The following is a 16,189-nucleotide window of genomic DNA, read 5'->3' as shown; positions in this document are numbered from 1 at the left end:
GATGCAGAAGACCAGGAAAAATGGAGACATCCTTTTAAGAGGATTCTGTAATGGGTCACCAAGAGTGTTGGGATCAATGAGGCAGATGGCTTGGGTTCCACCATTATTTTTCCAACTGTGATTTTGAAATTCCATGGTTTACATAGGGTATATGAAGTGAATCTTTAAGCCATCTATAGGGCGCTTGACCAGATTAGAAGTCACACTGGTGATTAATTTATCATCTGGTAAATCTCTCTCTGTGATATGCACTCGCCCACTCAATCAGGAACTGAACTTAACAAAGACAGCGATTAAAAATATCCGTGACACCATTCTGAACCTCAAGATCCAAGAATAGGAAGGGCAGTTCTGTTGACTACCAGGGTATGCGGGAATTAGGGTCAGTGGTATTGTAAATTTAGCAAAGTTGCCCACGTGGATAGTTCTGTGCATATTGTTATCTTTATGATGAACAGAAAAAAATATGAGTCAGTGAGTAAAAGAATGATCTTGAGTAAAGAATAATTCATACAGCTGGTAGTAAAATTCAGTTCTTTAAGTTCTGACAGCTGTAGCAAGTCACTTCACTAAAATATTAGAACTTGAGTTACAAGCAACTAGCAGAGAGACAGCCTGTCATGCAATCATGGTACAAGTCGTTCCAAATAAAATGATTCTCATTAGATTGAGAGTGGGCCAGCACCCTATGATACATGGCAGCATTGTTAAAGAAAAGGAACACCAGTATGTGAAGCTGGCAATAAAACACCATCTGTACCTCATACTTTTATGTGGTGTGTTCTATTTGATGATAATACCTTTGATTCTGTGCCCATATAAATGATTATTCTGTAAAAATTGTCAGCTTTTCATATTAACTTGAGCTGAAAGACTTTATTTTAATTCCAGGGATTTACAGAAGGAAAGTAACATAGCAGTAATGTACTCTACAGTAAGACAGTGCCTATTTTTACTGTATACACTGCTGAGCCTTGTGTTTCATGATAGTATAGCCACTTTTGGCAATGTATAACTGTAAATTAGAAATGCTTTCAGAAATAAAACCAAATAAATCAATACAGAGTCTGATATTTTGAGCAAGAGCACATCATACAAATCATATTTACTTCCTTTTGATCATGCTAAAGAATGTAACAATAGTAGCATTCGTGAGATATGACATAATGGAAGTAAACCTTTATCAAGAATTATGTTTTGCAGCAGTTGATTAGTGGTTTTACATGTGAGATTCATGAAAACAAAGGAGCAGTGTTCAATGCTGAACTAACCAGAACAATTAATGAAAAACCACTCTAGTTGCTGCTGAGAATTTTATTGAGTCCATTACGTGTTCCGGTCTTTATATTAGGTCATTTTAAGTGGTTCTAAAAACTACCATAAATATGGTAGATATATAAACATTGCATATAATAGGAGATGAGAAAACACAGCTTGCATATGTATAATAAAATTACAAATAGAGTATAAAACTGATGTTATGCTGTAGAGAAACAACATTCAAATGATAAAAGTGAAGGCCAGCTGGATTTGAATGTTGTGTGCCCAATGATATAATGAGAAACATGGGTCTGTCAAGATTTTATGACTGTATAACTTGTTACATTATAAGTATTCTTTGGGTTTAAGAAGATTTATGTCTTGGCACATTTGAAAATTCCAAATTGCATGTTTTACAAATAAAAGACGAAAAAAGGATTAAAAATAGTTGCAGTGGGCGGGGCATTCAAATGTAGAATTATGTCCTCCAGTGTACAAAAGTTGAACCACAGACAATTGCAGAAATCATTATCTTAGCTTGGACACATTGTGGACTGCCTACAGAGCATGTTTAAAAACTTCTAGGTACAGCTATGAATTAGTAGATTGACTTCAAAGGAATTTATCAATGCTGTGGTAGCAGATTTCCAGCTAACTGTTGCTTTTAAGTTTGCAGAATCAGCACATGAATTAACTAATAACCAGAATTTTATATTAACCATATTTTGCAGGAAACTGTGTGTGTGTGTGTGTGTGTGTGTGTGTGTGTGTGTGTGTGTGCGTGCGTGCGTGCCCGCGCCCGTGTGTGTGTGCATGCCACTCAAATAATTACGTAAATAAAAAGGGCTTGTAAAGTTAGTTTCCTGCTGTGTAAACATGTGATAAAATGTGTCTTTGCAGTAATGATTCATATGTTGTGGAGTAAAGGTCAGAGAAAAAAGATAAAAGATTATGTAATATAGAATATTTGCACTATATTTAGGGGAAAAACTGTTATAGTTTTTAGAAAAGATACAGTGGAAAACTGAAAAACAGTTCTGTGTCAAACATGGCTTTTAGTACTCCTCTCTGTTCCTTCAGAGCACAAGTAGACTACACACTCACATGTTTTACTGTTTTGTTTTCACATCCTCTAATTTTGTTCATTTTTCTTCCCTTAAAATGTTAAAATATTGGTTTCTCACTCTGAATGCTTTATTAGGTGCTGTAGCTCTTTTAAATGTCGGTCACCTAAAGTGATATCATTCTTTATGTTTCTCTAGGGTAAACCAGGTGAACCAGTCAAAATGAAAGATGAAAAGGAGCTAAAACCTGCTTCCATGAGAGTGAGAGATGCAGCTGAAGCTCTACTTACCATAATTCTTGAACAGGTACAGTTAACAATTTTGGGATATGTATAATAGAGTGGTTAGTACATATTATTATTAGTGGTTGCTATTTTCAGTAGTTTCTAAAATAGTTTGCAGTCCTGTTCCTCTTTTTCTTCAGCATTTTTCTTGTGTTGGCGAAATCCACTGATGATGAACAATCCCCCATCCATTATTTGGCAATTATTTGACTTTAATTTTGCAGATGATTGCCTTTCCCTTTACTACAATTGTCAGTCACTATATGAGAAAAAAAGTCTTTGAAACTACTTTTCTTTGAATCATGGAAACATTGTTTTGTGTGTCTAGATATTTAACTATTATTACACTCTGTTTCTAAGATAGATACAATGAATCAGTTTAGTGTTTGCCCAGATGGATTTGGGAAACTGCATTCAAGTTTTGAAATTTCCTGGCATATTGGGAAAACTTTGTGCTAGGCTAAGACTTGAACCCAGGAACTTATATTTCATAGACAATGCTTTTGAAGCTGTGAAAATTGATTATGAGTTGTGCCTAGATGGCTAAGTTTTAACCTGTCTGAAAATTCTGTAAATTTTTTAATCTATCTTTCAATACTATATAAATTAATAGTAGGCATCTGCAGCTGATTTGTGGAAGCCACTATGATACCTTAACTTATAGTAATTTAAGAACTTGATTAAAAGATTGCAAAGTAGTAAGAACCATAAACTGTACAGGCTATTTAAATGAAAAAGATGTCCAAAAGCCAAATAGAGATTGTGTGTGCAGGATGGGGGAAGGATAGGTCTTTACATGGACATCTGGGATAGTTGTGTTACTAAATAAGAACCACAGAGATCTGGTAGAAAGACTCGTTAACATTTATAACATCTTAAAGGGATGTGGGTGGCACATCTATGGAATCCGTCATGCATTTGTATTGCCAAAGTTCCAGATTGAACAAAGGAGAGCAAAAGAGGGACATATTAGCAATTGGAAGCCAGCAGCCAAAAGAGTGAAATACCTCTGCCTCAGCCCTCAGGTACCTGCATCTGAGACTGCACATGATTCTTTCCTGTACTTCTGTTGGTTGAGGATTGTGACCAACACTCTGTCAAGACAGCATATCTCACCATGAAACATGCTTAGCCCAGCAGTACATCCCAGGATGTTAGATAAGCTGTGAATGGTCTTCACAGAAACAAACTCAAAGTGTAAAAATAAATCCCTGAATAAAAAAACTTAAGTAATTCATCCCTACTCCCCCCAAATAGATAGCCCCTGCGCAGTTCTTCCTTCTTCCACAGGAGTAAAGCATAAACTCTAAAAAATAATGAATTACTGATGCCCCCTTTGGATAAGCAGTGCTGTCAGAGTGCCTTACACACTAAGGGGGTGGTTGTTGTTACACAAGGATCAGTTGTGATGCGAGAAGCAGTTTTACAATTTTCTTATTCATTCAGTGCCTTTACAGGGGCATCAGATTTTGCAGAGGGGTTTTACTTGATGATCTAGTCTTGCATAGGTGTTCTGGTTGACCAACAGTGACAGCAAAGGAGTTGAGGTGAGCTACAGTCTAGGAGCAAGTCGGTCATGGTGGAGGAGGGAAGTGGTCATGTGCAGTGACAAGGCGGATGCATAGCTGCTGATAGTAGATGGCACTTGCCTAACTGCTCTCACCTCGTGAGCCAGACAGCACAGGGACCACAATACTCTGTTTGGTGTGCACTAGTGAAGATCAAGGGGAGTGGGGTGGGGTGGGATGAGGGTGGGGGAGGGGTGGTTAAACAGTAAAAAGGGGTTTGATTTAGAAAAGGATCCCCTACAAACTTGCCAAGTAATTAAATTTTGACAAGTACTCCAAAAGTAAGAAGGTGAAGCTTATAACTAGTACAATTTTATCTGATAGTAGGACACTTTTACAATGAAATGATGTAATATGGCTGAAGGCTCTAATTCATTTCCTGATTACTACCTGAGCACTGTTTGGTATCCACGTGGACCATTGTTTTGTGGTGTATGCTATAATGGTCTTCCATTCACCTAAGAATCTTCACAATTCTGGATGTAATAACTAATGGAGGCTGAGAGAAAGAAACAATTATAAACATGCTGAATGCTGATACCAGATTTTAAAGAAGTTTGCGGAGTAGGCACAGCAAATGTTATCTTTTCTGTTTTCTTAAATTTTAGTTACCAATTGAAATAATCAACAGCTACTATTGGTGTCTTCTAGGATACACATTCCATTCTAGTCATTTATGGCAAATACCAAATTACTCAAAGTACAAGAGCAGTAAGCTGGAAATTACATCGTATGTCCTGTGCACAGTATTTCTAGAATAGGTATCAGTAGCTCCACAAGGAGGACATCACTTTAATTCGCATGCACAGGTGCACCAGGTATGGGGCAGTGGATGGATTAAGAGTATAAAACTTCACCATTTACAATAGCCTGAAAACAATTTTTCACGAACAGTTACTTCCATGAAATTTAGGCAATCAAGGACAGTGTACAGATTTCATGAATTCACTTCCTGTTTTTATCGAAAATGCATTTGGTAGGTTGCTTGCTCTGACGTCATCTGAAGCAGAGTGAATGCCTGCGTTTGCCTAACACGGACAGATTGATATCTCAATTTGACATGTCATCTTTACTGCCTCTCTGGCCATATTTAAATGTGGGTGCAGCAGACTGACAAACATAACATCTGCTATCAACCGCTCAAAGTAGAAGTGGCAGCATCTAAATGGCCCCTTCTTGTATATGTAATAATTAATATCTCTGTTGTGTAACAATTTACCATCTTCAAACAATGGAAACTCCAGGTAGGAATATCAGCAATGTAGGACAAGAAGGAATGCTACTTACTGTAACGAAGACACGTCAAGTTGCATACAGGCATGATTAAAAGACAGTTACAGAAAGCTTTTGGCCACAGTCTTCATCAGTAAAAGAGAGAGACGCTCCATTTACACACACAAGTAAGCACACCTCACATGCACACGTCCACCAACTCCAGCATTTTAGATTGAGATGCTCGAGTTGGCAGTCGTGCATGCATGAGGTGTACTTGTGTGTGTGTGTGTGTGTGTGTGTGTGTGTGTGTGTGTGTGTGTGTGTGTGTGTGCCTGTCTGTCTGAAACTTGGCGTTTCTTCTTTGTAGTAGGTAGCAATCTATCTTTTCTTACATTGTTGAATTTACAATCTTCATAATTTTTACATAATTAAAGTTAAGTTGCATTAGTTACTGAAAAAGTTTTAGCTCGACTGCATTTAAACATTGCCGGATAGAGTTTTTAGAATGGAACAGACAGTAGAACATGATCTCTGAACTACCTCTATGACAGTCCTTGTATTGATTGTTATTTACACTAAATTCTTGAAACTTGGTACGGCTGTATTATTTAACTAGTGTAATAAAGTGCTGTAATTAGAACTTTCTGTGACAATTACAAACGATACTTAATCTATTATAAATAGGGACATTTTCATTCCAAATTTAATTTTTAGTAAATTGCTTGAAAACTAATAGAGGTAGCTTGATGGAGTCACATTAGTTAAAGTTTTTATATCAAACTGAGTCTACATACTAATGTTCGTCTTTCTGAGTCCAATATTTAGCAACTTAAACTTTTCATAAAAACTCCAATCATGACCAAAATATTGAACTGATCAAGTTGAGAGTTTTAAATTTTGATTGTGACATACATTTGCACAGTCTGAATAACTTTTAGCTTTCTAGCTGCATTATTTAGTGCAACTTATTTTTTTTTTCTTAAAACAATATACACAAAACTTATTCATCTGATCATTGTAGATTTCACGAAGTTGTTGTTAATATGCTGAAGAATGCACTGACAAAATCTGGAAAAGTAATTTTATTTCACTTTTAGATTATAAATCCCAGCACACCCACTTGCCTCTGTATCTCTTTAAATGATACAGCACATGTGTCACTACACAGGATATACAGTTTTAATGTCTTTAGAGGATGCACTCACAGACTCAGCATCATTGGGAACATGTGTGTTATCTGCCCCTAACTGTAGCCTTGGTTTACATAAGTAAAACTTACAACTAAATGTAGAAACGTAAGGGACGTTCCATGTCTTATTTCCTTTAGTTGTAGTTGCCTGGTGGATGAGCCTTAGATAGAACTTCCTTAAGTGGTCTATGAAGTTGCTTACAGTAGCTTTTATGGTTGCAGCCTTTATAGTAGTAGCATTAACAATATAGGAGCCATACAGTCTACTCCAAGCAGAACCAGAGCTAGAGGAGTGGAGAGGGAACTGGGTAGCTCTACGGTCAACATATACCTTTGATGTTTCCAGTTATTGATATGCACAATACCATGATCCATACTGATCTGCCCTTCTCATGAGCAGCGAATTTATCAGCTCATCATAGCTGATGGTCGTCATGAGGTTGAGTGGCAGCAACCAGTTGCCATGAGAGTGTATCTCCACGAGTAGCTCCAGTAAACATAACAGAAACGTGTTTAGTCATACATTAAAATCATATTCCAGGAATGATGACAGCTTAGAAGTTAATGTGATGGTGTCACAGGTTGCTATTAAACAGTAAACTGCTTCTGGTCAGAGTAACACGATAAGTTTGAGGAACAAAAGTGTGATCATAACAGATCAGAGTAACAATTAACGGTACATATTATGTAAATTGAAGGTGGAGGTAGGAGAAGAGAAAAGAAAAGAAAGGAAAGCAGTATAGCGGAGCTGAACATGCTGTAAGATTACTAGTCTTGAATATGGTGCAAGAAAAATGAAACAACTTGCATACGGGATGACAATGAACTATGTAAAATCCTACTAGGTACATTTACATGCAAGGTGGGAAGTGTTTGCAAAGCATATATCTACATGTGTTCTCTTAATAACAGCACTGGTATGGTAGTAACATTTTTTGGCATTTAGTGCCAAGGCAAACCACACTTCCTGCAGTAAAGTGACATGATAATTTGCTGCAGGGTGTCATCCACTGGTATTGACTTCAGTCTGTCATGCAGTACGACAAGTTCCTGAATCATGGTGGCTGCGTACTGTGTTCTCTAGTACAGGTTATGCTTATGTGATCTAGTGTATGCAGAAGGGAAAACTTCACACAGAACCTAACATGGAAATTAGGACACTGCCTTGATTGTATTTATTTTTAACTGTTAGGTTGCTGGCTGCTAATAGATAACATTAGAACCCAGCAAATGTGAATAATTGAACAGTAAATGCCCCATCTCATCATACACTTGATCGTGCAGACAATGCACTGCATCAGGTGTAAGACAGCAGAATCCATCACAAATGAAATATAACACCTGGAAGGTTTATTTAGTCTCCTTGGAATTACCTCTATATCAAAGTGCACGATGTAGTATAAATACTCTGCGACACAGAAACTCTCAAAATTGTAATAGAAATGTCCTTCAGCATCTGTTACTTGTTAAACTCCATGGTAACAAGTAATTAGCATCTCATTGAAAGACATCATCTCTATTCTCACCATCTCTGTAAATATAGTCAAATAACATAGCAACAAGAACAAAAACATAAATACATGCAGTCAATACGTCGCAGGCGAGCAGTGCAGCATAACAGAGCAAAACAAGACACTTGATGGTGTGGCGTTTGCCCATTCCTGAGGAAAGAAAGGTGAGAAGCAAGAATCGGCAGCACAGTGCAGCAAAGTTACTAAACATATTCAGTAATGCTTCATAGGAATGTAGAAGGCCAGTCACCAAATCACATAAATCACCCACAATGCAAGCAGTTAAAGGAGATTGTGGAAGTTACATATCCTAATGTGGGCTCTCTGATGATGCAACACCAGGGAAGATAACATAATGATAGAAGGTGACACAGCAAGTAAACAAAAGGAAAGGGCTGTTGTATCTAGCTGGAATATTCCCTGGATGCCACACACCTCTTGCCAGTTGAAAGTTCGTGAAGAAATAGTTGACAGAGAGAAATAACTGACAGAGGGGACAAAAGAATGCAACTAATTCCACAACCAAAGTGCTTCGAAGTTCTTGGAATGCAAAGTGTACGTCATCCACGGAAGCAGTAGGAAGTTCTTTCTTTTGCGCATTTGGGTGGCAAGAGCACCCTGTTCCTTGGTAGCTCTGTGGCCATGGTTGGCTGGGATGGTGTGACTTACCTGTGGTAGGGTTTCAGTCTACTGAAATAACAATTACATAGCTGTCTGCCAGATGAATTTCTGCATTGACAGGCAAAGGGGGACATCAGTCATGTAAATTGGTAGGGTCCCTTGTAAGTTGGGGAGAAGTTCCTTAACTTTTTTTTAAATTTCCGGATTCCACAACAAAACCCAATCACACTATTCATATGAGGGTAATTCTCCCAGGTCTTTTCTACTATATCAATATATTCGATGTTTATGTATGTGTGTGCGTGCATCTTCAGTGTGACATTTGTACACTATGAAAATTCAGGGAGTGTATTAACACACAGTGCCATGTTTAGTCTGAGTGTGACAGTACTGTAGATATATAGATATACCGTATTTACTCGAATCTAAGCCGCACCTGAAAAATGAGACTCGAAATCAAGGAAAAAAAAAATTTCCCGAATCTAAGCCGCACCTGAAATTTGAGACTCGAAATTCAAGGGGAGAGAAAAGTTTTAGGCCGCACCTCCTAATCGAAACAAAGTTGGTCCATCGTAATATGAGACACAATTTAGATCGAACGAATGACGACACAGCTACAGTAGTTTGGTTCGAGTCGTAAGCTTAGCAGTTAAGCTTTACCAGGTAGCCATTGCTATGCGTCAGACGCTCCATCCGTATTTATATGGGTACCCTTCCTTTTTCACATGCTTCGTCTGGTTTGAATTGATTGCTTATTTTTCTTTGATCTGATAAGTGCCGTTCTCTTTGTTATAGTTGTTTATGTCACTCTAAGCTGAAAATGCATTATTGTACTGTGTCTTGCATTGTTTGTTGCATTTTGATAATGAGTGTTTATGACCTGTCGCCGCTGGCGGCATGTCTTGCTTTTGTGCGCGCTACCGCCGCTTCCAATTTTTTTTAAAAAAAAAAAAAAAAAAAAAAAAAAAAAAAAGAGAGAGAGAGAGAGAGAGAGAGAGAGGACTCGTCTCATTAGCGAAACAATGGAAAGAGACTGCTATTTGTTATTACTCACACTCGTGCTTTCTTTGATAATAATCAACAAGGACCAAATCCAAATAACAGACTGCATGTGATAGAGATGTTGTGAAGGAGAGTTTAGCGAAAATTTTTCTTTGTTTGAAAATCTTTGCAGACGCCTCTTTAGTACATTACATTCTGGGCAGAAATTAGAGTCATCTTAGATTTAAAAATCTAGTCAGTTGTCGTGCTTCATTTCTGACTGTATCACTATTGGGCGTAAGAATAATACGAATATAAACATGCCATATGTATATTCTTCCGCGTTTGCTGTTGTCTCATTCTATTTTCGTAGTTTATTAGGCAGGCAGAATTTAATTGAGATAGCAGCAAACACGAAAGAATACATGGCAAAATGTTTATATTCGTATTATTATGGTGAAGAGAATACTGCATGTGATTCACAATTCATAAAAGTTCCCATTAGCAACCATCTCTTGTCACAAGTAGGAAAAAATTCAGAATGTAGAGTTCGCCATATTGACAAACATCCCAAACAGTCTTGCCAGTCGGATTTTCGTACCATATTGAAAGGCTGCTACATTCGAAGATGAACAATACGGAATTTGTATTTACTTCGTTGGATAATGTATGAAAATGCAGTGGTCGAAACTCGGGGCAGAGAAAAAATCTCGCCTCCAATCTTAATTGTTTTGACGCCAGTGTTTATCTTTGTGCCTGCAAAGCATGCCTCTGTAGCACTACGTATATTCGAGGGCAGAAGTTAATTGTGGTGGCACCTACCAACATTTTACAGAATTTCCGCTTACTTTGCACTCGATTCTAAGCCGCAGGCGGTTTTTTGGATTACAAAAACTGGAAAAAAAGCGCGGCTCAGATTCGAGTAAATACGGTATAGTCAAAAGAGGAACCGTCCTTCAGAGCTATAGCTCTTGCGCGCACACACACACACACACACACACACACACACACACACACACACACACACACTCTGCACAATTACAGCTAACTACACTGACTGGGGTGAACTGTCGTGTTGGGGGAATGGATGGGGAGAGAGGAGGGGCATCGAGTGGTACGGAGGGTTGGAGAAGGGGTGATGGTGGCTGGAACGAAGAGATCACAGGTGCATGAAATAGGTATGTTACACCAATGAGCTCAGTGTGGAGTAGCAGGGATAGTTGCAAATGATGTGGAGGAGTAGATTGTGAAGGGAAGACAAGTCAGAGGAAAGAGAGACAGTACAGAGAGGAGGATGTGGGCATAGAATGAGTGAAGTTGGGTTGGTTACGGGGACAGATGTGGAGGTGAGTGTGGTGTAGAGACTACCGGAGATTGAGATCAAGAAGATCGTGTGATTGAAGCATGTGTTGAGGACAATTCCTGTCCATGTCATTCAGAGAAGCTGGTGTTGGGGGTGAGGATACATATGGCATGGGCTGTGAGGCAGCTATTGACTTTGAGCTTGTTGTGCTCAGAAGCATGTTCTGCCACTGGCTAATCAACTGTGCTCTTGCCTAGTCAGATTGTGGTCATTCATTGACAAATCTTGTGAATTCAAGAATTCAGTTGAGTAATTGACAGCTTCCTGTTGATTCATTATGGTATCAATCGACTGGTACATTGACACATCACCTGATATTTTGTTTTGAATGCTGAATTTGATGGCATTGACAAAATTGTTTATGGCTGCTAATGTATGCACTGAGCCACTGATGAGGTTTGTAATCCTGTGTGATACTTTTTGGAAAACTATGCATCATTTTGTCTGTGTTCCTGTGATTTTACAAAAGTTGGTTGGAAATGTGAACATTGTCTGATTTCATTGATTGCCATTTTCCCATTCCCAGTATCCAAAATTGTTTTTTGAAATGACCAGCACCTCATTGTAAGCATTTTGTGTTAACTGAATGTCCAGATTTTGATCCATAGCATGCAGACAATGTAGGATGTCTTCATTCGTGCAGTCTTTGTACTATTCCCAAAGATCTTTTGGACTGGGTGGAAAGCATGTTTCCAATATCATTGCAAGTAACGTGTGTTTGCTTTTGGTAATCAGTATTTGATGCATCACTGAGTGAAGTGTCCCAGTGTACCTCATTTTCAAGCAGATTTAATTCTTGGCCAAGCTTCAGACAAGTGGCACATACGTGACAGTCTACTGTGTTCAGTTCTTGGAGGAACATCAGTTTACCTACATAGGTCAACAGTAGTCACATGTAAAAATATTTTACATTGTGTGAGTGAATGCTGTACAGATGCCCTAGCATGACGATTGAATGTAAACTGAGATGTTCTGCAACTGCTTTACTTTGTTTGCGGCACTGAAACTTGTTCACTGATGCATTCCATGTGTAGTATGTTAGCAATTCATAGGAAAGCAGAGCCATAGCAGATATGAGAAAAATTCAGTTAACATTGTTGGAGGTAGTAACAATGATATTGTGCATACATTTTCTTTTGTGGAGTACATGCACTGTCCACTTTCAAGGTGTATTGCCAAATAAACAACTGTTGGATGTAATTCTTTGACTGGAAATGATAGAATGAGCCATGCTGCTTCATTGCTACCACTGTAGCATCCCTGTTGATATTGGTGGATTTAATTGACAGATGCTGCTGCATTTCCCATTCAAATTAAATTAGATGTACTTTCATTGCAATTGATCTGGATGTAGAACATGTAAAAAAAATGATAAAGATGTACAACTAAAATAAATAAGCTAATGTACCTTCCACAGGTCCCAAGTGGAATGATCGTCTCTCTCTCTCTCGCTCTCTCTCTCTCTCTCTCTCTCTCTCTCTCTCTCTCTCTCTCTCTCTCTCTCTCTCTCTCCCCCCCCCCCTCTCTCCCTCCCCCCCCCCCTCCTCCTTCTCCTTCTTCTTCTTCTTCTTCTTCTTCTTCTTCTTCTTCTTGTCTTTTTTTAAATGAACACTATATGAAAGGATCATTTTACAACACTCATTTACTAAGATCGCATTAATGCACTGAATTTAAAATTTAAAAAAATGTTCTTTTATTTGTAAGGTAATAAACATATAATAGAACTACTACAATACTTATTTACAATGAACACATTACTGCACTGAAATGGTACAGAAGAAAACAAAGATGATGTGACTTACCAAACGAAAGTGCTGGCAGGCCGATAGACACACAAACATACACACAAAATTCAAGCTTTCGCAACAAACGGTTGCCTCGTCAGGAAAGAGGGAAGGAGAGGGAAAGACGAAAGGATGTGGGTTTTAAGGGAGAGGGTAAGGAGTCATCCCAATCCCAGGAGCGGAAAGACTTACCTTAGGGCGAAAAAAGATGGAAAGAATATATCTAAAAACAAAGATGATGTAACTTATCAAACAGAAGCATTGGTATGTTGATAGAGACACTAACAAACACAAACACACACAAAATTCAAGCTTTCGCAACCCACGGTTGCTTCATCAGGAAAGAGGGAAGGAGAGGGAAAGACGAAAGGATGTGGGTTTTAAGGAAGAGGGTAAGGAGTCATTCCAATCCTGGGATTGGAAAGGCTTACCTTAGGGGGAAAAAGGGACAGGTATACACTCGCACGCACACACACACATATCCATCTGCACATATACAGACACAAGCAGACATATCATAAAATAATCAATTTTTGGCTTATTGATTACCCTCTTAAGTTCAGATTTAACAGATTTTATATTCTGTTCAGTATTAACATTTAACACAAGGAACTGCCTGTTATGGTCTGAGAGGCCATTGACTATTGGTTTTGTAATATAAATTTGTTCATTGGACTTTTCTATAAAGATATTATCAACGGCTTGTAGTGAGCAATTGGTTACCCTAGTTGGAAATTTTACTGTGGGAATTAAGTTGAATGATAATGTTACTAACTCAAATAAGTTCTTATTGGGATGGTCTTTAAGGAAATCTACATTGAAATCACCAGCAACCTCTATTTCTTTGTTTTTGGTAGTTAAATGGGCCAGTACAGCTTCAAGGTGGTTTATGAACAGATTAAAGTTACCTGCCGCTGCTTGATATACACTTAATATTATGAAGGGTTTTTTATGAAATTCTACTTATTTGCACATGCTTCCATATGCCGTTCTAGGCAAAATTTATGAATGTCTATGCTTTTAAATTTATGACAGTTCTCGATGAATGTGGCAGCTCCTCCTTTCTCCATTTCTGTTCTACTAAAGTGAAATGCTACCCTAAATCCTGTAACAGTTAAAAGTTCTATACCAGTGGTCACATGATGTTCAGAGAGGCAGATTATGTCAGCTGGGTTTGAGGATTCTAATTCATCTATGCAGATAATTAATTCATTATTTTTCTCTGTTCTCGAATATTTTGATGCAATAAATATAGCTGATATTTCACAATGACTGAGTTAAAAGTGGGTGGAGTTGAAATTTCTACCGATTCTTGAATATTCTTAACCAACAGCTGATGCTGATGTAATAACTTAGAATTATGTTTTTTTTTTTTCTTCCTCAAACTCAAGGTTTGTCTCAATCCTAATCTCTCTTAAAACTTCTGTCCTGCGTACCCTAAAAAAGGACCTTTTCTGAACACTATAACCACTGATATTTTATCACTCATGGCAGTACTCCCCCCCCCTCCCCCCTTTAACTTTCCTGCTATTTTCCCAGCCAGTTTACCATTCCCTTTCCCGTTGAGGTGAAGGCCATGCCTATTATAATCCCACCTATAGAGAGAATCAACAGGAACCACAACAATATGTGACCCTGCACCCGACATATGCAGCCATTCCAACTCCAAATTACCTCTCCCGGCAGAAGAATTCAAATGAGGTCAGTCATGGTACCCAAGAACATATACAAACTCAACATTAGTATGCTTCGATGCTGTGCAATCTTTGCCTGGTCACACTCTATACTGTATATAATGCTTTTTCCAGAGTGACTCCTGTTTCTTCTTCTGTCACATCAGGCAAGTCTTCTCCTTCATATAGGCCTTCAGTGTACTTGTTCCACCTATCTGCTCTCTCCTCTGCATTTTTTAATGGAATTTACATTGTGCTCTTAATGTCACCACCCATGTTTTTAATTTCACCAAAGGTTGTTTTGACTTTCACTTTTTTTCATACAGCCATTTTGCGTTAGCTTCCGTACACTTCCTATCTTCCTCATTCTTAAGTGACTTGTGTTTCTGTATTCCTTAATTTCTCTGAACATTTTTGTATTTACTTCTTTCATTGATTGCTGAAGTGTTTCTTTTGTTACCCAAAGTTTCTTTGCAGTTACCTTCTTTGTATCTTTGTTTTCTTTTTCAGCTTCTATGATTGCCTTTTTTAGAGATGTCCATTCCTCTTCAACTGAACTGCCTATTGAGCTATTCCTTGTCACAGTGTCTATAGCCTTTGAGAATTTGAAGCATGTCTCTTCATTCCTTAGCACCTCTGTATACCACTTCTTTGCAGATTTATTTTTCCTGACTAGTCTCTCAGAACTTCAACCTACTCTTCATCACTTTTAAATTGTGGTCTGAGTTTATATCTGCTCCTGGGTATGATGTACAGTCCAGTATCTGATTTCAGAATCTTCCTGAGCATGACATAATCTAACTGAAACCTTCACATATCTCCTGGGCTTTTCCAAATATATCTCCTTCTTTTGTGATTTTTGAACAGTGTATTCTCTGTTATTTGCTGAAATTTATTGCAGAACTCAATTAGCCTTTCTCCTCTCTTATTTCTAATACCACACCCATATTCTCTCATAACCCTTACTTTTACTCCTTCCCCTGCAGATGCATTCCAGTCCACCATGACTATTAAATTTTCATTTACCTCTGTGTATTGAACTACCCTTTCATCATCCACATCTACTTCCTCTATTTCGTCATCTTCAGCTTGCGATGTCGGCATATATACCTGCACTATGATCGATTCTTGTGAGAATAACGCTATCACTGAACTGTTCACTGTAACTCATTCTCCCCCCTACCTTCCCATTCATAACAAATCCTATTCCCATTGTACCATTTTCTGCTGCTGTTGATATTAGCCTATCCTCATCTGACCAGAAATTCTTGTCTTCTTTCCATTTCACTCCACTGTCCTGCGCTATGTCTAGATTGAACCTTTACATTTCCCTTTTCAGATTTTCTCGCTTCCCTACTATGTTCAAAATACTGACATTGCATGCCCCAGCTTGTAGAACTTTATCCTTTCATTGTTTATTCAATCTTTTTCTCATAGTCACCTCCCCCTTCTCTGTCCCTTCCCAGAGATCTGAATGGGCTTTATTCCAGAATCTTTTGCCATTGGTGAGATCATCATAATATTATTTCAGTTGCAGGCCACATGTTCTTTGGATACACATTATGTGTCTTTAATTCAGTGGTTTCCATTGCCTTCTGCATCTTCACGCCGTTAATTGCTGATTATTCCACCTTTAGGGGCAGTTTCCCACCTCAATGGCAAGAAAGCGGCCTGAA

General features: G+C 38.3%; 1 protein-coding gene across 10 annotated transcripts in view; it reads left to right on the top strand.

The window, feature by feature from the left end:
* The window catches only part of LOC124802474 (ral GTPase-activating protein subunit beta), a 398,111-nt gene that overhangs the window by 263,786 nt on the left and 118,136 nt on the right, over window positions 1–16,189 (top strand). For all 10 annotated transcript variants that reach the window (XM_047263273.1, XM_047263271.1, XM_047263272.1 and 7 more), the window contains one exon: window positions 2,523–2,630. In XM_047263273.1, coding sequence (XP_047119229.1) covers window positions 2,523–2,630 — 108 coding nt within the window. The remainder of the gene's footprint in view (window positions 1–2,522; window positions 2,631–16,189) is intronic.

The sequence above is a fragment of the Schistocerca piceifrons genome, chromosome 6, assembly GCF_021461385.2.
Source record: "Schistocerca piceifrons isolate TAMUIC-IGC-003096 chromosome 6, iqSchPice1.1, whole genome shotgun sequence".
Classification (NCBI taxonomy): domain Eukaryota; kingdom Metazoa; phylum Arthropoda; class Insecta; order Orthoptera; family Acrididae; genus Schistocerca; species Schistocerca piceifrons.
This window is presented reverse-complemented; position numbering and strand designations above follow the sequence as displayed.